Below are 25,157 nucleotides of genomic sequence, written 5' to 3'. Positions count from 1 at the left end.
CTTTTAATCTTTTATCTTGATTAATCACTTTTATCTGTGATTGGGGCAGTTAGGTGATACAGTGCTAGTCTTGGAGTCAACAAGAAGTGAGTTTAAATCCTGACTGGAATACAAGCTATATGATCTTGGACAAATCAGTATAATTTCCTAGCACCTAGCTTCCAGGGTTGCTGCAGAAATACTGACTTTCATTACTATTACTATGGTTTATATTAAGTCATATTATTAGATTTACCAATGAGACAAAATTGAGATAAACAACTGGTTTAGACTATAAGGGTCCAAACAGGTTTCCATAGATTAGAAAGATAGACTTAAATGAATAATATGGAATTTAATAGGGCTGTGTTTAATGAGGGCAAATTCTATACTTGGCTAAGAAATCAACTTCACAACTATAGGATTCAAGAAACATGAATAAATAGTACTGATACATAGCAAGAACTTAATAAATTCTTGTTGACTATCAGCAGATCCTCTCTTCCTGGTTGACTATGTTGTCAATTAATATTAGGTCAGCTAGTGGCCAGTTTCATTTCTTCCTTGGAACCTCATAAGATTTCAGAAAGGGAAGTGCTACTGTTATCACCATATTACAGATGAGGAAACCAAGGCTGAGAAAAGTAAAATAATTTGCCCAGAGTTGCATAGCTTGTGAATGTCAGAGTTCTCTGAGACCTAGTCTGGGTTTCCTAATTTCAAGCTCAGCATCTATTCAGACTTTGGATAACTTTTGGCAAATTGTCTGATCTCACAGGAATTCAATTTTCCATTAAAAGAGAAGGCATCATCCAGCAAGGATTGGGTTGAGTGGGCTTTCTTAAGTCTCAGATGCTCTTTGTGAGGACTGACCCTTCTTTTCCTACTGAAAACAGGCTACTCTGTCAGAATTCATTGTTACCCCATACAGAAACAAGTTTGGAAACTCCAATTGGGTTGAATCTGGTACTTCTGGTCATGGCTGAACCTTTAGCATCATGAAGAGAAAGCATAAGCATGTGCTGTAACTTTCTTTGCTAACTTCTTTTCTGTGTAGCTTCTTTTCTTTCCTGAATATCTGAATGGAGATGTAGAAGCCATTTGTCTCTCTTGCTTACTGCCATCAGTGCTTTTCTTCCTTCCTTTCTTCCCTCTGTCCCTTCCTTTTCCCCTTCCTTCTTATTCTTTCCTTTCTTTCTCTGTGCTTCTGTGTTTCAAAGTTCATTTTTTACTTTGAAAGAACTGAGAAATCACAAAGAAAATGAGTGGTCCTCTGTTTCTTAGCAAGGATGAGTGTTGTTACACAACATTAATGGACAAGAGGGTGTTTTATAAAGTTACTACAAGAGACATATGGAACCTTCATGCTGAGTAAAAAAGGAAGGATCATAACAATAATGGAAGAGGTGAGAAACCAGTAAAAAATGTCTCTCTTAAATTTCAAAATTGTTATGAAAACTACTTCCCTTCTGTATTCTAGGCAAAAGCTCTTGGGAAATGCCAAGCAATTTCAGTATTAATCCTAGAAAGCCAGGGTATTTGTTGTTCAGTTTGTTCCTTAATAGTGGGGAAAAGATCTTCCTACTTTAATTTCTTGGTGTGTTGTGGAAGGCATACCTTATCTGACCCCTTCCAAAAGATTATTTCCTGGCCTTCTCTTCTACATTGAAAGAGAAAGATGTTTCAGATGTCCTGCCTGGCTCTGGAAGTCATTATTATCATCCTCTTATTCTTTTCCTGATTCTGATTGACCATTGGCAGTCCATCTACTCTATCCTCATTGGTTTTCCTGAAGAGATTCACTGATCATTTTTTATTTCTGGTTCTCTTCCCTGCCTACAAGTTTAGACTAGTCTATGGAGACATGCTGCTTAAGAGACCTTGTGAACATTTGCAATGAAATTAGTTTACCAGGACACCCAAACCTTCTTATGTTGTCCTTTGTAAAGAGTTCCTGGAGAACAAATTATTTTTGTCCTTATGAGTCCTTTGTTCCTGTGTTGGACTTCTAGTTGATTTCACTTCAGCAGGCTGAGCTGTGACCCATTTCTCAGATCATTGATGGAACTGAAATGATAGGCAATATTTTGATCCACAAAGAATATTGATTGCTTTGCTAGTTTGCCTATTTTCCATATGCTTTCCTTTTTGATTATATACAAAGATGACCTTTCCCCCTCTAAAGAAATGGCTTTCTACAGCTCCATTTATTATTAGATTAAAATAGAAAAAAAAAACAGATACAAACCTTTCTTTTGCTATTTATTAGCTTTTGACTCTGGGCAAGTAATTTCTTATCTTATTAATCATCAATAGTAATGACAATAATAACAATAGGTGACATTGTTATGGTGACCTAGTATTTGCAAAGAAATGTTTAAATCTGCTCTTCTCATCTTGATGACATGAAATAATTAGTAACAGAAATTCCCTAACATCAGTAAGAGAAGGGTCACTTCCCCCCAATTCTGGCTTCCATCTTATAAAAGGGAAAGGACAGTTCTTTCCTTTTGTAAACGTCCCAGAGGTTGATGCTATTCATTTTTCATTAGCACCAGCTGAGTTTTCTTTGTTCTTCATTCTCAGCTGGAGGTCTTGGGCATAGATTTGTATTTCCTTTTTACTCCTGCTGCTATCTGGCACCTCTGTTCCCATTTCAATAAACAACTGATTATGTGGAAACAGAGTGGGGGGAGAATGGGGGAAAAATCAGAAAGATACTGCTCCAATAGGCAGATAGTTTTCTGAAATAAAAGGATTTTTGAGTCTCTATAAGCGGCACTTCTGTACATACCTCATCAAAGGCAGGTCAAGAATGGTTAGTTTCAATATCTAAAACAGAGCCTTAGCAGCTCCATCCCAAAGCTATGCTTTTCAAAGACAGGAGGGAAAAAATGCTTGTAGCTTTTAACTTTTAAATGAAGCAGAGTTCAGCAGGTCTCAGCTTTTCCAGTCCCTGTTAATCACTTTCCAGAACTATGCAATACTTCATTATCCTTCTCTTTTCCTTTCTGCCGCATCTCTAGTATGGTATGTGGGTAGATGGTGATGCCTCCCACACAGAATTATCTTATTTGATCTTTATAACAGTCCTAGTAGATAGGTGCCATTACCATCCCCATTTTACAGATTGGGAAACTGAGTCTGAGAGCAGATGAGTGACTTATCCAGGAAGTGTTTGAGCCTGGATTTTATAAGGATGATATTAGAAATTGGGTCTTGTCATATTTGTTTAGAGATAAGAAGTACAGAAGCTCACAAATTCCTGACACCAAGTCGAGTAGTCTATCTGCTGTTCTGTCTAAATCTTAGAGAAATCAGCTGCCCATTCTTTTTTTAATTTAAATTTATTTACTTGTTTGTTTGTTACACTAAAATACCTAGTTAACTGACTCTCTTCTCACCCCGCCCCCATTAGAAAAGATATTATTTGACCAAAATATATATGTATATATAAAACTTTATCTTACTTATTTCTATTTATCAGTTAATTTCTCTGGAGGTGAACATGTACAAGTTGTTCTTCAAACTTCTTTAAACAGTATTGAATAGTGGGGATAGAAGGGAATGAAAAAGACCTCTTGCAGAAAGTGTAATTTTAGCCAAACTTAAAGGAAGGCAGGGAACTTAGGAGGTAGAATTGAGAAGGGAGAACATTTTAGGCATGACGGACAAACAGTACAGAGTCACAAAGAAGACCTAGCCCAATTCTATCTTCCTACTTAATTTAAGACTAAACCCATTGTCCATATAGAATACCTTTCTAAAATGTAGAATCTGTAATAGTAATACTGAGGGTGTATATTTGATTGATTCTCTAGATGACTAATGGAACAAGGTTACCTACCCTTTTCCTTTATGTCTCCCTTCCTCCCCCCTTTCAATCTCCCTTTCCTCCCCTCTTCAGAAGCTTTTGAGCTTCACCACACCTCTTTCCCTTCAACCTTCTTCTAAATCACTCAGGGTGGACTATGATGCTTTATAGAAAATACTCTTTCCTCTTCTTTAACTCAAGTAAGGATTTATTGGGGAAGACAGGACAAGAGTAGAGGATAAGGTAAGAGGAGATAGGATTTCCCTATTCTATACATGGAGCCTTGGTTTGGAGGATATTGAAACAAAAGTCAGTCAGAGAGATATGAGGACAACTGTCTGTCTTCTTTCTTCTTCCAATCAGATCAGATCAGTCCCAGTTCTTCACCACCATCAACCACACCAGCCCCAAACCAAAAGCTCAGACCAGCTCACCATTGGCTTGATTCCAACTGTTTTCCCGGTAACATTCCAAAAGGAATGTTCCTTTTGACTGACAGATGATCCATCCTCAGTTTTTTCTGTCCTTTGCATGCATGCCTCTTCGACAAAACTGAAAGACCAACTCAGTGATCTTGCTGATGTCTGTTCTGGTCAGGGCAGTACATGGTTTTCATCCCCTTTATGTTTCAAGGGTGGATAAGCAAAGCAAACTCTTTCCCCTGACTGAGGGTTTCACTGGAGGGCTTTTGTTCTGTTCTAGAATTATATACAAATAGCATAACATCTTATGGGAGCCTGTGTTTCCCTGTTTTATACCTCACTTGTTATCATAACTCAATGGAACATTCAACAAAGTTCTTTCCATATTAATGTATATCATAAAGCTTTACTCATTTAAATGGCTATAAGAGAAACATCTTGTTTGGGGAGCCTTAATGATTGCATTTTGAACTATTGTGCCAAGTACTTTTAAAAAAATCCCAAAATAGACATAAAGCTTGTTTTCCACTTTTTCCAAGCAGTTATATGATTCTGAAGTTATGTCTGCTGAAGAAAAACCATATTTGAAAGCTTAACTGTTACCTTTTCATGTTTTCATAGAGATATTTTCAATGTACACACAAACTATTGCCATAAAAATTTTGTCAAAATGAAAACAATTAGGCATAGGGATCAGTAGTTGCTGATGTTCTTCCCCTCTTTCCACCCAGGGTATTATTTTGAGGAAAGGGAAGAATAGTAACATCTGTCTATTCTGTTGTTTTGAAGTCTTTCCTTCTTGAAGATGTTATGAAAAATCAACTCCTGAATTATTAAATGAAAGATTGTCTGTTTTTTTTAAATTCGCCAATAATGTAAGAAGTTACTTCACATAATGAATAGGCTGCTGTACCTGGGGTCAGGAAGACCTGGGTTCAAATTTAGCCTCAAATATTTAGATATCTGTATGATCCTGGGCTAGTTATTATACTTTTTAGCCTCAGTTTCCCCACCTACAAAGAGTGGTAATGGTAGTGGTAGTACTTGCCTCATAGTTTTGATAGCACTATTATGCTTACAAGTTGTAGGGTACACTAAACCAGTAAAGCCAGTAAAACCTTAACAGAATTGTATCTTTTGGCTTTTCCTACAACTTCAGGTCTCATCAGAATATGATCATGCACTGTTCTTCAGCAGCACTGAGGGCTGAAGGTAACATCAGATCCTTTGCATTTCAATACCTGAGAATTAATATTTCCCCTTTCCAAGGAAGGATTCAGTTCCAAATCAAGGGGGTCCTGCTCTGATAACAATAGAAAGGCTCAGTCCAGGCAAAGTGACACTTGGGACCATTATTAATTCTGGCTAGAATAGAGTGGGAAAGTCTTTTAATCTACACAGACTTGAACCAAGATTTTATAACCTGAATTCCAGGACTCATTCCTCTCCATCACTTTGCCTTTAGATCTCATGTTTATATGGCATTGGAATAAATTCCTTTCAAAGGAGAGCTTTAAAAAGAAGAATAGTTTCATTTAATTGGGATGGTTTTGATTTTATTTGGAACAAAGGATTGACTGAAATGGTCTTCAAAGATCTTCTAGTCCTCTGTGAAAAAAGGAGCATGGTACAAGGAATAGAGCCAGAGTATCTGGGTTCCATTCTTGTCGCTGATGTTTGCTACTTGTCTGGCCTTGGACAAGATATTTAACCTCCATAAGTAAAAAGAAGAGATTGGACAAGATGACCCCCTAAGATCTCTTCCTAGTCTAAATCTCTGACTCTTCTAGATAGCCTCTGAGATCCCTTTGGGATCTAGGGTCCTAACACCCGGGTGTATATTCCTATGTTTATTGCATGTTGAAATTCCTTTGCCCTTAAGAAATCATTCAAACTGTTCAATATGAAGCAGGATTTCATTTCATCATATGTTTACCTGAGAGCCACTGAGAGATCCAGCAAGGATTTAGGGCCTATTTGAGCATCTGACTGTAGTTACTAAAGTAAAATTTCACTCAGTTCTGGGAGGCACCGAGAGTGGAAATGGATAAAGCAACAAACCTTTGATGACAGCAGATAAACATTGATGACCAGTTTGCTTCCTCCTCCTCTGAACTGTCTGGGATGGACTGTGTTTCTATATGGTAGGAAGACCACATGGAAGATTCATGTGGCAAGTGTCTCTTGATAGAAAGAGGACACATGGCCTTTTGGAACAGCCTATTATTGGGAGCTGCTGGTAGTCTCAGTGAGATCAAATCTGGGCTGCTGACAGATTGGTGGCACTAAATTAAAAGAAAAAAAATGTAAGGTAGAAATTTCTATTGATTGCCTCAACAGATGGGAAATATTCAGCTAAGAAGGCCTGAGATAGAGACTGCACAATTGTACTATCTTATTTTGCCCATCACCCTGATGCTTAAATAAGGGAGATGCTTCACATACCACCCAGACACTTGGGAATTTTGGTTAATTTTCCAAAATATGGAAGTGGTCAAATCACTGTTACAGGAAAAGTTAAGCTGTCCTCTATGATTCAATGTGGTTTTCAATATTAATGACAGATGTGAAGATACTGAGGCATATGAGGAAGCCAGCAAAACATGCAAACCAGAGGCTGTGATGGGTCTTTCTCAAGTTTGCCTGTACTTAGTCAGAATACCTGAGTTCAAATGTGACTTCAGATATGTATTAGGCTTGTGATCTTGGAAGAGTCATTTAAATCTCTGTTTGCCTCAGTTTCCCCTACTGTAAAATGAGAATAATCATACCTAATTCCTAGACTTGTCATGAGGACCAAAATGAGACAATATTTGTAAGGCATTTAGCTCCTACCACCTAGTAGATATTTCATAGATGCTAGCTATTATTATTTTTTTTTGCTATTACATAACTACTACTTTTGATCCTTTAGGCAAACAGGTAGCCTTTGACTCATATCATCATTAGGGATAGAAGACGTTCACTCATTAAGTAACAGGTAGTGTGATTTGGGATGGTTAGTACCACAGCAGCCAGCTACACTTTCCCAACTCTTTCCTTTGCTCAATTGCTTTCTAGGGACAAATCAGCTTTCAAAAAGAACAATGAGATTGGCCTTGTTTGAGGATATTACTTATTATCCAATAGGCAGCAACAGCTATTTTACTCACTTCAGCCTGAGGGCAAAGGATAACCCTGTACAGCTTTATTGTGCTTCAGAAAGTTTATAAAACTTCTCCCTTTCTGTTTCTGTCTATTTCTTTCTCTGCCTCCTACTATCTTTAGTTTTCTTTAAATCCCACCCTACCTCGTTCACAAATTAGGATATGTATACCACTTGGAAAGAGTTATGGCCACTTATAATCTTCTGACTGTGGTGAGTTGCCTTTAAAAACACAAACTGGATTAGGAATGTGAACAGAATGAAGGAACAAAGACACTTTGGAATAAGGCTGGTGGGGATTGGAGAGTGAGTTAAAAATGTCACTACCCTTCCCATATCTCCTAGAGAAGAGCAGAGCTTTAATCCATTTTGATTTCCATTCCCCCTTCACACAAGGCTCCTTTCTCTACCCCTATGATTGTGAGCTCTTTGGCAAGCCTCCTTGGCTCCCACTTTACCTACAGATGGGGGGGGGGTTGCGGGGGGGGTCTTTCTCTTCCAACTGAAAATGGCAACTTCAAACTCCTGATTGTTCCACTGCTGATGCCATGCTTAATTCAGGACTCACAATAGTCTTAGCCTTTCCTGAGAGAGAAAGAAAAATAATGCTGCCTGTTTATGTTTATATCTTCCAGACAACTGTACACGTAGACTCGGAGAAGTTTACTCTGTCCTCAAAAATACATCTTTAAAAATCCCTCACATTCAAACAAGAATTTATTAAGCCCTTAATGTGTTTTAGGTATTGTGCATGCCTGGATTCCCTCAAAGAGCTTACTTTATTTTAGGAAGTGAGAACAATATCCATGCAGAAAATCAAGACGTACAAAAGGGAATGCTCTGTTGGAATTCAGCTAAGCTAAAGGTTTATGTGGTAGTGGTTGCTATTGTTCAGTCTCAATATCTGACCCTTTGTGACCCCATTTAGAGTTTTCTTGGCAAAGATACTTGAATGGTTTGCCATTTCCTTCTCTAGCTCATTTTATACCTGAGGAAACTGAGGCAAACTGGGTTAAATGACTTGTCCAGGCTCACACAACTAGTAAGTGTCTGAGGCAAAATTTTAATTCAGGTGTTCTTGACTTCCAGACCCTATTCATTAACTACCTAGCTACTCCAACCTAAAGGTTAGATGGGGCAAAAATTAGCGACTTTAAATTGCAATGATAAAATCCTATATAGCTTGAATTACTCAACTGCTTAGGAAAAAGTCAGCAGAGATAAATTTGCCCTAAGGCAAAGACTACCACCATATCCTTTGTTTTCAATTCCTCATCTATATGAGACCCAAGAAAGAATCTAGAAAGCATAAATGGCTGAACACCCTAAGGAATGATAGAGTACCTCAGTGAAGGAGCTAACTCTGAGTCAAACCAGAGAGGTTAAAACTTTTCAACCTCTTACCTGGAGGTGGCAGACTTAGTAGTTGAGTCTCTGAAGAAGCCAAAGAAGAGAAATGTTCTGGCCAGCCTAAATTGGGCTCATTGCACTTGTTGAAAAGAGTATAATAATAGTTAGCAGAGTGAGAGGCTGTCCATTGAAAAACAAGCTCAGGGACTCCAGGGGATATGCCCATCTAGTTGAATCCTTTGGATGTCTAATCCTGGGCAGCTATATAGCTCAGAAGCCAAGACACTTAACCAGTCTAGTAACATCCACCCAGTGGCTGAGCAGCCTGCCCAGCCCAGCCCAGAAGTAGCTGAACCCAGCCTAGCTCAGTCCAGCAATGGATTGGTCCATTCAGCAGAGATATTGTACCCCACAAGGGGACAAGTCAACCTGAGCATCAGAATAACTGGTGCATCATTGATATCCTATAGTCAGGTAATCATATGAATACTCCTGGAGTAAGAAAGAGCTTTAAGGTCCTCCTGTTCAGAATTGTGAGTTGCCTTAATCCTGTATGTTCTTTCCACACGTATTAAAGTAGACAATATGTACCTTGAGTTTCTGCCCACTTTCACCCCCTCTTCTCCTAGTATCTTCTGGGTATCTCTTGAAAACACACCCCAGGTTTCAGGGGAAAATGCTTTATCTCTAATGTTCTAGCTATGCCTTTTGAGTAAATACATTTTCTTTGTTTCTTTAACTTTTTGTTGATATATTTGGTTTTTATATTACACATATTTTTGGATTTTTCTCACTTCACGAAAGGTCTTTTGTAAAATGGTTAGGTTAAACTAATAATCTGGTGACTTCATCAGTGACTCATACAGTAGCATCATATTAAAATTATTAATGCAGTGATCTTCACAACACCAATATGAAGCACATTCAACATTTTACATTTGCCAAAATACTTCTGCCTCTCTATTTCTTTAATACAATGAACAGAAATCTATTTTTTTCTCCTCCATACCTCCACTTCTCTGAAAAGGAAAGAAAAGAAAAACAATTTTTGTAACAAATAAGGATAATCAAGCAAAACTAATTCACCCAATAGCTATATACAAATATCTATGTATTTATATTCACCCAACTATCTATCTATCTATCTATCTATCTATCTATCTATCTATCTATCTATCTATCTATCTATCTATCTATCGGTCTGTCTATGTGTCTGTGTGTCTATCTATCTATCCATCTGTCTGTCTGTCTAATTTGGCAATTTAAATTCATCATCTTTTTGTAATAGATCATTTCATCATTGGTTCTCTGAAACCAAGAATATTGTGTAGACAATTCTTATGGCTTTTAAAGTTTTGTTTTCATAGATTTTTTGCTAATGGTAGAATGAATTCTGATTTTGCTCATTTTATTCTTTGAATTTATAAAAATCCTCAAAGTTATTCATATTTTTAGATATTGAAGCTGTAGCATAAATTATTCTTCTTGTTCTTATTTCTCTTTATATCAATATGTCTTTCTATGTCCTTTGGGAATAATCCCTTCCCTTATTTATTACAGACCCTTGTCATATTTTTGTACCATAACTCATTTCTCTTGATCATTTATCAGTTGGAGAATGGCTCTTATTCTTATGAATTTTAATTTATAATTAACAAATTAAATATAAATTCTTATGTAAATCAGTTCCTTATATGTCTTGGAATTGCTCAGAGAAATTTTCTGTCAATATTTTCTCCAGTTGTTTCCATTTTAATTTTAACTTGATTAGATTTGTTCATTAGGAATATTTTTTAAATTATATGCAATCAGAATTACGCATTCTGTCTTCTGTAATCCTCTCTATGCTTTGTTTGGTCATGAACTTTTCTCCTATAGATAGATCTGGTAGATAATTTTCCATGTTTTTCTAATTCATGATGTGTGACCTCTTATATGTTGGCCATGTATCTGGGGGTAGCTTCTTTTTATATAAGGTATTGATATAAATCTAATTTTTTTTCCATACCTCTGTCCAAGTTTTTTTTTCCTAACATGAAGGAATTTACATTTTTTTTCTGTCCAAAAATTTAGAATACTGAGTAATTTTTTGTCAAATAGTGAATCCGTGTGCCAGTAGCTGGGGTCTTCATATTTATTAAACATAAGAGTAATGGGTATATTTACTTCTGTATGCTATGTGCTCAATCTGTTCCAATGATTGCTCTCTGTTTATTAACAAGTGCCAAATTCTAAAAAGCTAATTGAATCTATTGGCTAACTATTAGGGGAAACATACCAGTGGGGGGCTTAGTATCTATAGTGTTAGGAAGGCAGTCATCTACCAGGTTACCTATAAAACTGCTTACCAATGTGAACTGAGAGAATAAACCCAGATGATATGAGTCACAAAATATATGCAGAGTAATTACAAAGTAATTTCTAGGAAGGAGAATACTATCAAATGGGACATTAATTTATATTTCCATTAGCAGATTGATCTAGATTTGCTATTAGAAGTTGATCCAAATGTTCCATAAGCATTTTAACTCAATATATCCAATGTAGAACTCATTATCTTTTCCACAAACCATCACCTCTTCCAAACTTCCTCTGTCAGGAGTACTTCCATCTTTCTAGTCATACAAGTTTACAACTTTGGAGTCACCCAATATTACTCACCACCCATAAAATTGGTTACAAGTTTTGTTGATTCTGTTTCTATACTCTATACTTCTCCATATTCAAATAACTACTATTATAAACAGGCAATCATTACCTCTCACAAGAACTACTGCAAATAGCCTTCTATTTGGTCTCCCAGCCACTCTCTCCAATCCATTTGCCTTAGAGCTGCCAAATTAACATTCCAAAAGGATAAATCCAATTGAGTCACCTTCCTGCTAAAGAAGATCCAGTGGCTCCAATTTGTAAGATAAAATGTAAAATCTTCTGTTTGACACCTTTACAATTTGGCACCAGTCTAGCTCTGAAAGCTTATGATTATACCTTATTTTCATTTATGAACTCTCTATGCCAACAACATTAACTTTCCCTTAGCCAGTACCATTTTGTTTTGATGATCACTGCTTTATAGTACAGTTTTACAGCTGGTACTGCTAGGACTCCATCCTTAACATTTATTTTCATTATTTTCCTTGATATTCTTGATCTCTTGTTCTTCTAGATGAACTTTGTTATAATTTTTTCTAATTCTACAAAATTTTTGGTACTTGAATAGATATGGAATCGAATAAATAGATTAATATGGGTAGGATTGTCATTTTTATTATGTTAGCTCATCCTACCCATGAGCAATGAATGTTTTTCCAGTTATTTAGATCTAGTTTTAATTGCATGAAAAAATGAAGTTTCTCTTTTTAACTCCTGCTGCTGAATTTTGTTGGAAATATATAGAAATGCTTATGATTTATATGGGTTTACTTGTATCCTCCAACTTTGCTAAAGCTGTTAATTATTTTCACTAGCCTTTTAGTTGTTTTCTAGGAATCTTTAAGTATACCATCATATCATCTGCAAAGAGTCATAGTTTAGTTTCCTTGTTGCCTACTTTAACCCCTTCAATTTCTTGTTCTTCTCTAATTGCTACTGCTAGTGTTTCTAGTACAATATTAAATAGTAGTGGTGATAATGGGCATCCTTGCTTCACTCCTGATCTTATTGGGAAGGCTTCTAACTTGTCCCCATCACAGATGATACTTACTCATGGTTTCAAATATATACTGTTTATTATTTTGAGGAATGGTCCTTTATTTACTATTTCCCTATACACAATATACCATTGATTACTTCTTTGTTTTTTTCACAGGGTAACATCCATACTTCAATTAACTCCTTCTTCATCCCTGCCTAGCAGAATCTTTCTTCAAAGCTCAGTTTTAGTGCTACTTCCTATAGGAAATTCATCTTGGTCCCTTTGAAGTCTCTCCAGTTACCCTTTCTGTGGTCTTTTACCCTCTCTACATTCTATCCTCTCTGCTGTATAGGATCCAGTGCTCTCATGCATCCGTTTGGTTGTCAAGACAATTCTGCTTGGGTGTTTTACCCATGTCTCTGAGTTCCCTGCTCCCCAGTACCCATGTCACAAATGGCTCCTTTTTGCTCTTCACATTCTTCTGAGAATCATAATGAGTATCAAAACACAAGAGCGCATCATGGCCAAAGAGACAAATAAAAAAATAATACAAAGCACTCATGGTAGCAATTATATTTGTTGTTTTTTAATTCTTCTGGAATGTTATTTTCTCACTTCTGAATTCCTTTAAGATGATATTACTTAATAAGATGTGTGAAAATTTAAGATTTATAAAACTTTACTTCACATTCAAAATAGTATAGAATACTAGAATTGGAAAAGATCCTGGTGGTCACTTAGTCTAATCTCTTTTTTTCAATGTAGCAATTCCCTCTACATCATATGTCAAATGCTTCCTATTTAGAACTTATTTGGGGGTTTACTACTGAATGAGGCAGAATATTCTGTTGTTTGATAGTCCTTCTCCTAAGATATGCAGGTTTTTACAGAAAGTTGTGGACCTGGAGGTAACAGAAAATGGCCAGTCATATTACAAGTGAAAGTCCCGTGTTTCCAAATTATTCTCTATACCCTTAGCCACTAAGATGAAGGAAAGAATGGGATCCAATCAACTCTCAATTGTGCTGGGGTTCATTCTGCACTTGTGAATTATTCAGCATTCTGCCACCTGCTGTCTCATTGAGTTATTGCTCATTCACCAATTCTCAATTTATTAACACTACAGCATGAGGAAGGAAAGGAAAGAAGGGGAAATCTCAAATTTTTTCCTATATATTAGGAGCATTTGTAATGAATGAAATGAAGGATTAAGCAACAGCAATAATAACATGTCCTAAATTTACCTATGCTAGCCCCTCTCCTATCGACAAATTCCTTAGGTGGAGGCACCTTGAACCCTACTTCCATTTGATTATCCAAAAAAAGAAAAGCTGAATGTTTCATTTATCTGAGCTCATGAATCCTATCATCCTCCTTCTCTATTTTATTTTATTTCTTTTTTGCCTTTTCTGATCCAAGTGATTCAGTGGAGTTGAGGTTATTTACATCTTTGGAGGACAGATTGCATTTGGAAAATTTTCATGTTTTCTGCTGATAGATAACTTTTCACACCACCAGGCTTGAGGTGTATTTGTATTTGACATTTCCCAGTATCTAACATATAAGCTAACCTTGATTGTATTTTTTCAGAATGCCTGTCAATTTTATTAAGAGAGACAGTGGTTTCAAAAAATGAATAGATCATTAAATAATCTCAAAAATCCTTTTGCTGCATTGTGGATGAAGTGAACTTTGCTGAAGGTATATAACCAAGCTGAAGATTTCTCTCATGTGAAACCTTTCAAATCTAGTTGTGACTAAGCAATATCTGGTCTGTCGCTGACATTAACATTTATTTCCCTTTGGTTTGATATCTGGATTACTTATCTGTTTTGCACCTCCTGAGCTTATTTCAAAAATGTCTTCTTGTCTCCCTTCAGATGAAAAATTTGTAATCAAAGCAATGTCCTCAGAATATTTTAAAATCCACATTTCCACCACTGTGACATATATATTTATATGCATGTGTATGCATATATTTGTACATATATATTCTTTTCAAAGATTTCCCAAACCTTGACTAGTTCTCTGTTCAAGGCTCAAGATTTCAAAGACATACCCCTGAGAGATAGAATGGTTTGCTGGCACTATTTCTTATGAGCCCCCATTTTGTATATTCTTCCCAACATCTATTAATCTTTTGATCTCTCCTCAATATCAATGAACAAATTAGCATAAAGTAACTGTTGTAAAGGGACATTTACTTAGACCCCAAATACAAGAGCCCCCTCACCCCAGACCAGCCTTACATTTGCTTACTGTGGAGCTCAAAATGGCTCAGTGGTGGCCTCCAATATTCCTCCTACCCTGTTTGTTTTTTGAATATGGCATCATAAATGAGTTGCTACTTGGCTTTCATTATATGATGTCATGGCCATCACATGAATTGACTAATAGGATGGGTCAAGCAGGTTCTGTTTCAGGGATGTTTTCCCACAAGACTTGGCTAAAACTCCTGAAAGGGTATGTTATGGACTCTAGTTGCTGGTCTTCTGGTGGTTCTTCTAATTTTTCAACACTCACAAGATAGTAATAATGCCTCTGATACTCCTTTATCTAAGATGAAGAAAATATACAACAGAGAAGACCAGCAATAGCATACGTTCATGGTCATATGGTAGTCTGATAAGAGGATCTGAGGCTTTTCCTGCTCATGGACCTAAAACAGTAGTTCTTGTCATGATTGCTCCTAGGAAAGAGAAAGTAATTTCTTCTTTTTGAGCCCATTTTGTGTGCATTCTCAGTTCTGTCTCAGCACCCAGTGAATAAACTGTCATGTCACTCCAATGTAAGCCAGTAGGATATCTGCTCATGTTCTCAGTCAGAGATGTAAAAAGGGCCCTACATCCCCTAGCATGCATTTCTAGAAGCAGGTTCACCAACCATGCATGTGGATTGCCAATAGGCAGAGCATATTGTGTATGTGCTAGTCAGCCCCTATTAGAACTTGGAGTAGCCTGTCCCCATGACATTAGTGTTAGAAAGGAATCTTAGAGATCAGTCAATGCAACTTTCACATTTTTTAAAAATTAATTTGCTTTAAAGACATTATGAAACTAACTTTTAATAATAATGAAGCCAATTAATATATATTTACCAACATCCTAAAGAAACTCAGGCTTAAAGAGGTAACTTTGCAAGTATTCCTCCACAACTAGCAACTGATCCAGGTTCATAATGCAGATCAGATCCTACACCAGGGACCTTTTCATTACCCCACAAATGTATTTGGGCTGGATTCATAAGCAGAATAGTTATATCTAATTCTTTTTAAAAGCTGATGAGATTTAACCTTTTAGTTTCATTGTTGAGGGGATTTAGAATGGACCTCTTGGGCAATCCTTTAGATACTACTTGATTTCTTGGATATATTTACCTTAACTATCTCCCTGTGGTGTTATTATACAATGCAGGACTTTTTTTTTTTTTAATAAGACTTGCAAACAAATGATTTGGAGGGAGCTGTTCTTTCATTTTCTGTTCCTCTATACAAAGTAGAATTGACGCATTGAAAATAGTCTAACCTGTATGAATCTTAAATCTCTAGCCCTGACTTCTATTCAGTGCTATAGAACCCCCATCACCTACTGCTTTCAGGATAACTTCATTATCTGGATGTCCTGCTGACCCCTCAAACTCAACATGTCCAAAACCAAGCTGATTACCTTTTGACTTCACTATTTCAATCATAATCACAAAATCGGTGTCACCTATAACTTTTTCTTATCCTCTATTTCTTACTCAGCAACTAAATATATTGCCAATGCTCTTCTACAACATTCCATGCATCTGTCCTTCCATTACTCTTAGTGATCTTCATAAGTACCTGCCTGAACTACTGTAACATTGTCCAAACAGGTGCTTGCTTGCCTTCATTCCCCCACACTATTCCTTCTTTGATCCTGCTACCAAATGCCTTTAAATATAGATTTAATCAGTCACTCCTGTGTTCAAAATTCATCAGTGACTCCCTATTGCCTAAAAAATATACTTCGAAGCCTTTTTGTCAGCATTCTAAGCCTTCCATAATTTTGCACAACACCAATTTGCCAGATTCATCTCATGTTATACCCATCCATGCTTTCTAAACCCCAGCCAAAGAGGATATTAAACATTCTACCTACTTTTTTGACTCTTTGCTCTTGAATATCTTGCTTAGAATGTGTTTCACTTCTCCTTTTCAATTATTATTTTCCTATTCGCCCTTTAAAATCAGAATCAAATGTCACATTCTAAGGGAAAGATGCCTTCCTCCAACTCTCTGTTTATAATATTATTCATCTTTAGACAGTAAAATAAGAAGAAATATAAAAAAGATAAAACAAACATTGCTTCCCCTCCCCTATATTTATTTGTTGTTGTTTAATCATTTTAGTTGTGTCTGGCTCTTTGTGTTTCCATTTGGGATTTTCTTGGCAAAGATACTGGAGTGATTTGTCATGTTCTTCTCCTGCTCATTTTACAGATGAGGAAACTGAGGTAAACAGGGTTAAGTGACTTTCCAAGGGTGTCATGGGTGTCTGAGGACTGATTTGAACTCAGAGAGATGAGTCTTTCTGACTCTAAGCCCCCCCCCCTTCTATGCACTGCCACCCAGCTGCTCAGCCATATTTATTTAATGCTTTCTATAGTAGAAAGAAGACTCAGGAGCCAGCAAATATTGTTTGAAAACAATTTTAAAGGCCCTTACCTAAGAATGTACTTTTTTTTAACATTTTAAAATATAACAAAATTTAATTTAAGGGCAGCTAAGAAAGCAGAGTGTATAGGTAGAATGTTGAGGGTGAAGTCAGGAAGATGAGCCTCTGCAAGTTCCTATCTGGCCCCAGATACTTACTAGCCGTGTCACCCTAGACAAAATACTTAAACCTTGTTGGCCTCAGTTTCCTTATCTGTAAAATGAGTTGGAGAAGGGCATGGCAAACCACTCCAGTATCTTTGCAAGAAAACCCCAAATGGAGTCATGAAGAATCGGAAATGAAACAAATCAACAATGGCAATATAATAGACAGAAAATAACAGGCTGAGAGCCATTTTAAAGGCCCTTTAGCTAAAAATGTTTTGTTTTATATTTTTTAAATATAATAAAACTTTATTTAGTGTCAGTTAGGTCACTTCAAGGATTGTGTCAGGAAGCCTCATCTTCTTTTGCTCCGATCTGGCATGAGATTTACTAGCTGTGTGACCCTGGGCAAGTCACTTAACCTTGTTGGCCTCAGTTTCCTCGTCTGAAAAATGAACTGGAGAAGGAAATGACAAATAACTCCAGTATATCTGCCAAGAAAATCCTAGCCAGTTTCAAATGTGTTGGATTTCACTGAAAAACAATTAAAACAACAATCTCTACAACAACACAGGAGACAAATGTCTCCTGTGTCAACACAGGAGACAATCAGCACAAAGGCATAGTTTTGAACTCTGAGAGCCAAGAACAGGACCAGGAGGGGAATGAAGGCCAATGTGGGGTCTTTCTACAATTTTGAGGCTACATGAGGAACTTTCCAAAGGGAGAAGACGACATGCCTTACAGATAGATATTTCAGTTTAAGAAAGTCAAAGGAATAAACTTGTCTAAATTGGTGATTTGGGGATGGCCATTTCCCTTTTTTGGTTAGAGTAGGCACATAAGATCTTTGGGTAAATAAAATAAAATTGTTCTAGCAGTGGTATGAAAGAAGAATCGAGCCAAAAGAGAGGGCTATGAACTTGTTTTCTGTTGCTTTAAAGAGTTGAACTAGGACCAATGGATAGAAAAGATTGTGGCATACATTTTTAATCAATTAAAAGAAAAAATAAAATTCCCTCAGTTAAAAAATGGAATGAACTACCTTATGAGGTAATGGGTTCTTTTCCTTTCCCTGAAGGAGTTCAAAGAAAGGTAAACTGACAGCCTATTAAGGATAATAGAGAAGAGGTTTTTGTTCTTTGCAGGAGATCGCATCTAAGGTCATCTCAAACTCTAAAATACATGATTCTATAGTTAATATTCTACAGGAGGTTCATTTAGGACCAACATAAATCATAGAAAATCATTAATATCAACAGATATTGATTTCTGAGTGCCTGCTCTGGGTAGAGTACCATAGTATCTTAGGGATATTGGGGGCACAGAGTTAAAAGATTCAGTCTGTGGTGCTTCATAGACTCGCTGGACAGACAAAACATAAAAAGGGGATGAAAAGCATCACAAATAGAACCGGCTGGGAGCTAAATGAGCAGTGTAGGTTGAAAGTGCTAGGAATTCAGAATACAAAGGGATCACTAAGTGCTGGACTAGTTGGTAAAAGGTGCCTGAAGCGACTTAAACTACCAAACACTGGGGGGAAAAAAAAAAAGATCTTTCTCTGAAGGGTTCTCCAGATTAGAACAGACCAGTCAAGGATATGTTCAGTTTTGACAGGTCTGGGAATAATTGTTATTTAATCTTTTTAATCCCATTGAACTCTTCATGATTCCATTTGGGATTTTCTTGGGAAAAGGTACTGAGAAGTAAACTATTTTCTTCTCCAGCTCATTTTCCAGATGAGGAAAGTAAGGCAAATAAGGTTAAGTGATTTGCCCAGGGTCACAGAGCTAGTGTCTGAGGCCAGATTAGAACTCATGGAGATGATTTATCCTGACTTCAGGCATAACACTCTATTCCACCACTCAGAGATAGAAATAGGGATGTCAGTTATTCTTGTTTAGTCCTTGCCTTGATTTTCAGTTAAACACCACAATTAACAGGAGTAGGAAGACAAGTTACTGAGCTATTGGATTGGATTCATGATTTAACCTTTTTTGACAGTTCACACTCTTATAAGTCTTTTGTTTTTTAAGTATTGATTTTGTGGGAATAAATAGCTCTTTTGTCCTTAGTATCTACTACCTCGTTCAATGATCAACTTCTTTAGAAAAGATTCCGCCAGTCTCTTTTGGGAGAGACCTTTCATAGGAACAAAACTAAGCTGTAAGAGATTTTCCCCTGGACTCTGTTTTGGGAATACAATGAATCAGAGAGTATGAGATGATTAGTTTCAGTGCAAGCCTCCTAGGAAAAATATGCTCCTCTTTGTCTCTTCCAATTCTGGGATTCTTTTCTTTTAAATATTTTTATTATCATGCAAAATGCACTTCCATAATGGTCATTGTTATAAGATCACAGTCATACAGTACCAAAACCTCAAAATTAAACCAAGGATAAACTGATGTAAAAGGTGACTCCAACAGTTCTTTCTTAGGAAATGGACAGCATTCCCCATCATAAGTCTTTCCGTATTGACCCAGTTCATTGCATTGCTGAGAGGAGCCAAGTTTTCACAGATAATCATTGTCTAATATTGCTATTATAGTGTGCAATGTTCTCTCAGTTCTGCTTATTTCACTCTGCATCAGATCCTGTAGATCTTTCCAGATTTTTCTGAAATCCTCTTGCTAATCATTTCTTATAGCACAATACTATTCCATCACCAACATATTCCACTCTTGGATTCTTCCAGGACCAAATTCTGAAGTCCAGATAAGTAGCAGCCCTTGCTGGAGAATTTTTTCAGGTTTAATTTTCTGTTATTCTGATTGGACCAATTTCCCCTACCTTGGAAACAAAATGGTCTTTTAGGATTTATAATGGGCAGTCTAAGTCTAGGGCCAGCAAAGGAGCTATCCTGATGGGTTTTTTCTTTTTTTTTCCCTACCACATAACCATAAAATGATATCATCTTTCTTGACTATGTTCATTCCACCTCTAAAAGTCTCTCTTTCTGTTGAGGGCACTGCCATCTTTGTAACCACCCAGGTTTTCAGGCTTCAAAATCATTCTCATATCTTCAATCTTTCTCATTCACTACAACTAGTCATTTTTTAATGTCCTGTTGAGTCCCCCTCAATAGAATCTCTCAAAACTACCCCCTTTTTTGTTTCTCATAGCCAGTCCCCCTAGATTAGGCTCTCATTACTTCACAGTGTTATTCTCATTCTTCTCCCTCTTCTTTTATTCTGTCTCTTCTCCAGTTGACCCTTCACAGAGCTACCAAAAACAATCATGCTAATGCAAATGTCTCATCATTTAAATTCCCTGCTTAGAAAATTCCAGTGATTCTCTATCCACACTAGGATAAAATGCAAACTCCTGAGCCTGAAATTTAAAATCACTTGATTATCTTATTCCAGCCCACCACTAGAGGCTTATTTTCCATTATTACTCTACAGCACAATCAACTATTATATAACTATTAGCTAGAACTATTAACCATTCTTAGTAAACTATGAACTATTAACTACTGCTATATTTGACATTCTATCTCATAGCTCTGTCCAAGGAATAATTTAGGCTGAAGAATGCTCTTTGTCCTCTCTTCCTTTCAGGTTCTTAATCTTCCCTCAATATTCAACTTAGTTACAATTTGTCACTGAAGCCTTCCCTTATCTTCCAGTCATTAAATCTCTTCCCTTTTTCCATTAATTCTAAATATTTTATCTTAGCTTATTCACTCAATTCATGTTCTTTTCAGTGTGTATGTTGCATTCCCCCTGAAGTTTAATGTAAGCTCCTTAAGGGTAGGGATTGTTTTCTTCTTATTTCTCATTCTCCAATGCCCAGCACAGTGAATGAGTAAATGAAAAAAATGTATATATTTGTAACTCTCTGTTAAGCACCATGTTAAGCCTTGGAGATACTAATACAGAAGTGAGAGTTCATGACTAAATGGAATGTACATTATAACTAGAGAGATAACTCATTGAAATTCCTTTTGGTCATGGTCTCATTTTTGTATTGGTATCTCCATGGCTCAGCGTGTTGACCAGGGAAAGTTGTTTTGGTTTGTGGAATCATTTGGATGGTGTTTGGAAGCTATAGGGGAGTTTGCTAACTTGTCTCAATAGTTCTTCTTAATAGCAATGAATGGCAGTAGTGATTTGACTATGGCCTCCAGAGGAATAAAGTAGAGTTGGGGTAGTTTTAGCTACTTAGATCACAGTAGGGTAGATGGTAAAAAGATGGTCTTGCTAATCAGTCAGCTATCATTTATTATCTACCTACTATGTACCAGACACTGTGTTAAGTAATGAAAATACCAAAAAAAAAGGCAAAAACAAGTTAAACATTCTTTGCTCTTGAGGAGCTCATAATCTAATGAGGGAGACAGCATACAATAGTAACTTTAAAACAAAATATAATCAAGATAAATTGGGGAGTGTTATAACTTATTTTGCTTTTTCATATGTTTGATCTATATTTAGAACTTTGTAATGGTTTATTGTATAATTTCCCTTTTCCTTTCTTTGATTAAGATAGTATTAGATAGGATAAGATAGATGAGTGTAGGTTGTTTATTATTTTGGGTAAGAGTTTTGGTCTAGGCAGAGTATAAGTTTGTTGGTGCACAAATACCAAAATATTGTTTTCAATACAATTTTGGCTTTGTGCAAAGGGGGGGGGAGGGCTGTTATAGGGAAATTAGCAGGAGCAGGAGTAATGTTGAAAGGCAGAAGCAGGAATGTTCCAGAACTCTGGAGAAGTGGTAGGACTATTGCTGCTTCTCAGAGAGACAGTTAAGCAGGCAGCAGGAGGAGTTTCTGTCTAGTCTCCTAGGGTGTATCTAGAGAGCTAAATATTCTCTCTTCTATGGCTTTCCTTGTGATCCATTCTGTTCCTGTGGATCCTGTTGATGCTGAGAGATATTTCTAGAGCTGCTAATAACACACACACACACACACACACACACACACACACACACACACAAAACCACCTGTCAGTGAGACCATCGCTTTGAGCTCTGGTCCTGCTTTCCTTCCTACCCATCTACCTCCATCACCATCCAAGGGGGAAATTTGGTTTAGAGAAGTATCATTTACTATAGGAACTGGGACTTTTAGGTAGAGAAATAACTGGTAGTGTAGATACTATCTCTCTACAATTACCAACAAGATTTGGTTGAAGGTTTATTTAGATAGATCATCCCAATTCCCTTCTCTTATCTTAAAAGAAACTATTATTTAAGTGTATATATATATATATATGTGTGTGTGTGTGTGTGTGTGTGTGTGTGTGTGTGTGTGTGTGTGTATGTGTATATATATATATTTTTTTTTTTCAGGAGAAACCAGAAAAGGTTTATTATAGAATGTGGGATTTCGAGACTAGACAGGACACTGAGATAAGCAGGGAGGGCCTTCCAGATATGGAGATAGCCAATGAAAACTCTTCCCAACTCTCCCAAGATGGAGGATAGTATTCAGGAAACAGCAAGGAAGAATTAAGTTAAAGAACACTGGAAAATAGGAAATGATCAGGTTATAAAGTGCCTTAAATGCCAACCAGAAGATTTTATATTTTATCATAGATAGACTTCATGGTGAGAGCTCCAGGCATGGCAGAATTAAGTACTCTAGGGCTTGGTCTCTAGAAGTCCAAATCCTGTACAGTGCAGTGGTGGGCAAGGTGAATTGTGAGACTAGAGATACCTAGCCAATCAATTTTTAAAAATTCAATTGAATTGAATCTCTATTTTTCCTTAGTAAATCATGTTCATGAATTGATGTGATATGTTTTCATTTGTTCATATTTTCTTCTTTTTCTACATTTTGGAGTATGATGCTTTTGATGTACTATGTGAGGAGTGTCTTATTTTACCTAAATCACCAGGTTTTTTTTCTCTAAACTTCAAGGGAATGTTCCCAACTTCTGCTTCAATGGAATTTTGTGAACAAACCCATTTTCACCCTTTCATATCTTCTTAATTTCACAGATTATGCTCAACATTTGCCTTTTTTAAACTAATGTCCTTTTCTTTAAAAAAAAGTATGTTTTGATCAAGACTTGGTTTTATTTCTTTGGTGATGATCATCACTTCTCTTGCCATTCAGGTCCCAATTCATTATGATTCTGTATATGCATTGTATTATATGCTAAATTTTCTTTACAGCATCCTTCCCAATAACAAATGCCCTGATTTTAATTTTTTTGTTTTTCATGAATCATATAACATGGGAAAAATAATAAAATTATATATTAAAAATAAAGAAAATTTAAAAAGAAAAAAATTTTGTTCTTATTGTTGAGTTATTTTTCAGACCTGACTTACTCTTCATGATTCAGTTGGCTAAGATAGTGGAATGGTGTGTCATTTCTTTCTCCAGTTCATTCTCCATCATTTATAGATAAGAAAACTGAGGCAAACAGGGTTACATGATTTCCCCAGTGTTACATAGCTAGTAAGTGGTCTGAGGTCAGATTTGAAATCAGGCCTTCCTGATTCCAGGTCCAGCACTTTATCTATCATGTTACCTCGCTACACCTTTTATTAGCATTTTGAAAAAGTTGATAGCTAGTCTTTCGGAGTAGGTAGGAAAAGTATCAGTTCTGTTTTAAAGACAAGGAAACAGCAAATCAAGTCCACAGACTTGATCAAGAACAGAGTCAAGATTCAACTTTATTGCTAGCATAGCAATGAAAACCAAAGCATTATTTTGATGCTCTGATTATTGCTACATTCTTTCCCAATGACATTTTATTGGCCTTTAACTCTTAATTCAAATTGGGTTTCATTTATACTTGGTATCATTCGCTGGCATGTATTTGCATCTCTTATGATTATATAATTCTTTACTTTTTCCAGGTTGGGAAATATATATATACACACATACACATACATATGCATACACATATGTAGTATATGATTATATGTATATTTTTTCTTTTATACAATATTTCCTCATTTGCCTGAATCTTTACAAACACAAATAAACAATGAATCCAAAAGTTGATCAAACCTTTTATCTTTTGTTTTACTTTTAGATAGTCGTGCCATGTTTCAACAGGAGGAACAACAACGAGAAAGCTGGGAGAGGAACAGCATGTCAAAGAAACGACTTTCTCGGCGATCCATCAGCAAAGAACGATGGGTGGAGACTCTAGTTGTAGCAGATACAAAGATGATTGAATACCATGGAAGTGACAGTGTGGAATCTTACATCCTCACCATCATGAACATGGTATGTTGAGGAATGTAGATAGAAATACTTCTTGTTAGAAAAAAAGAAAGTTCTTTGTTTTGGTTCCTTTTTTATGGCTGGAATTAGTATACCATTCCAACTTTGGCTGAGTGAGAAGAAACATTCCAAATAAGATTATTTTCCTCTTATAACTGAGACTTCTAAGAAGTATGTCTTTGGCATTTTCATAGTGTGTTAAGTTAAGAAAGGAAATTTTAATAACAATCTCAAATCTGTCAATGTATGAATCCATCAATCAACAAAAATTTGATAAAAGTTTCTTTTATGTGCTGAGTACTCTGCTAGATATTAGTAATACAAAGCTAAATTACCTACTCTTCAGGGCTATATACACACATACACAAACATACATATACGTATACAGAGAGAGACAGAGAGACAGACAGGCATGCAGGCAGAGAGAGACAGAGAGACAGAGACAGAGAGACAGAGAGAGAGAGAACCTATGTATGTATATAAGTACAAGGTAATTAGAGAGGAATCCAACAGATGAGAAAGATAAAAGTATCATATATCAAAACAAAAATAAATGTTTTCAAATTTAATTTTTTTGGTATTTTTCTCTAACTTCTGAGTATTTTACAGATGCAGGATATGAAAGAGCAAATTGTTTCAAAAGATGAGTGATCTCATCAGTGTGGTCACTTTTTACACTGCAGGCAATATCTCCAAACCTTACACAGTATTTCTCTAAAGCCTCATTATGGTCTGAAAGTAGCCCTGGTTCTCAGAAGCAAAGCAGACTACAAGTTTTGATAGGTCTTACTAAGATAGAAAAGTTCCCTCTAATGGCCTAATGATGAACGGTGTCTGTCATCA

The 25,157-nt window shown here is 36.4% G+C and overlaps 1 protein-coding gene across 1 annotated transcript in view; it reads left to right on the top strand.

Moving 5' to 3' along the window:
* Nucleotides 1-25,157, top strand: part of ADAMTS12 (ADAM metallopeptidase with thrombospondin type 1 motif 12) — a 563,652-nt gene that overhangs the window by 276,286 nt on the left and 262,209 nt on the right. The window contains exon 4 of the mRNA XM_003340624.4: nt 24,121-24,317. Within this exon, the coding sequence (XP_003340672.2) occupies nt 24,121-24,317 (197 nt within the window). The remainder of the gene's footprint in view (nt 1-24,120; nt 24,318-25,157) is intronic.

Source organism: Monodelphis domestica, chromosome 3, assembly GCF_027887165.1.
Source record: "Monodelphis domestica isolate mMonDom1 chromosome 3, mMonDom1.pri, whole genome shotgun sequence".
Lineage (NCBI taxonomy): Eukaryota > Metazoa > Chordata > Mammalia > Didelphimorphia > Didelphidae > Monodelphis > Monodelphis domestica.
Note: the sequence above shows the minus strand (reverse complement) of the source record. Positions and strands in the feature narration are given on the sequence as shown.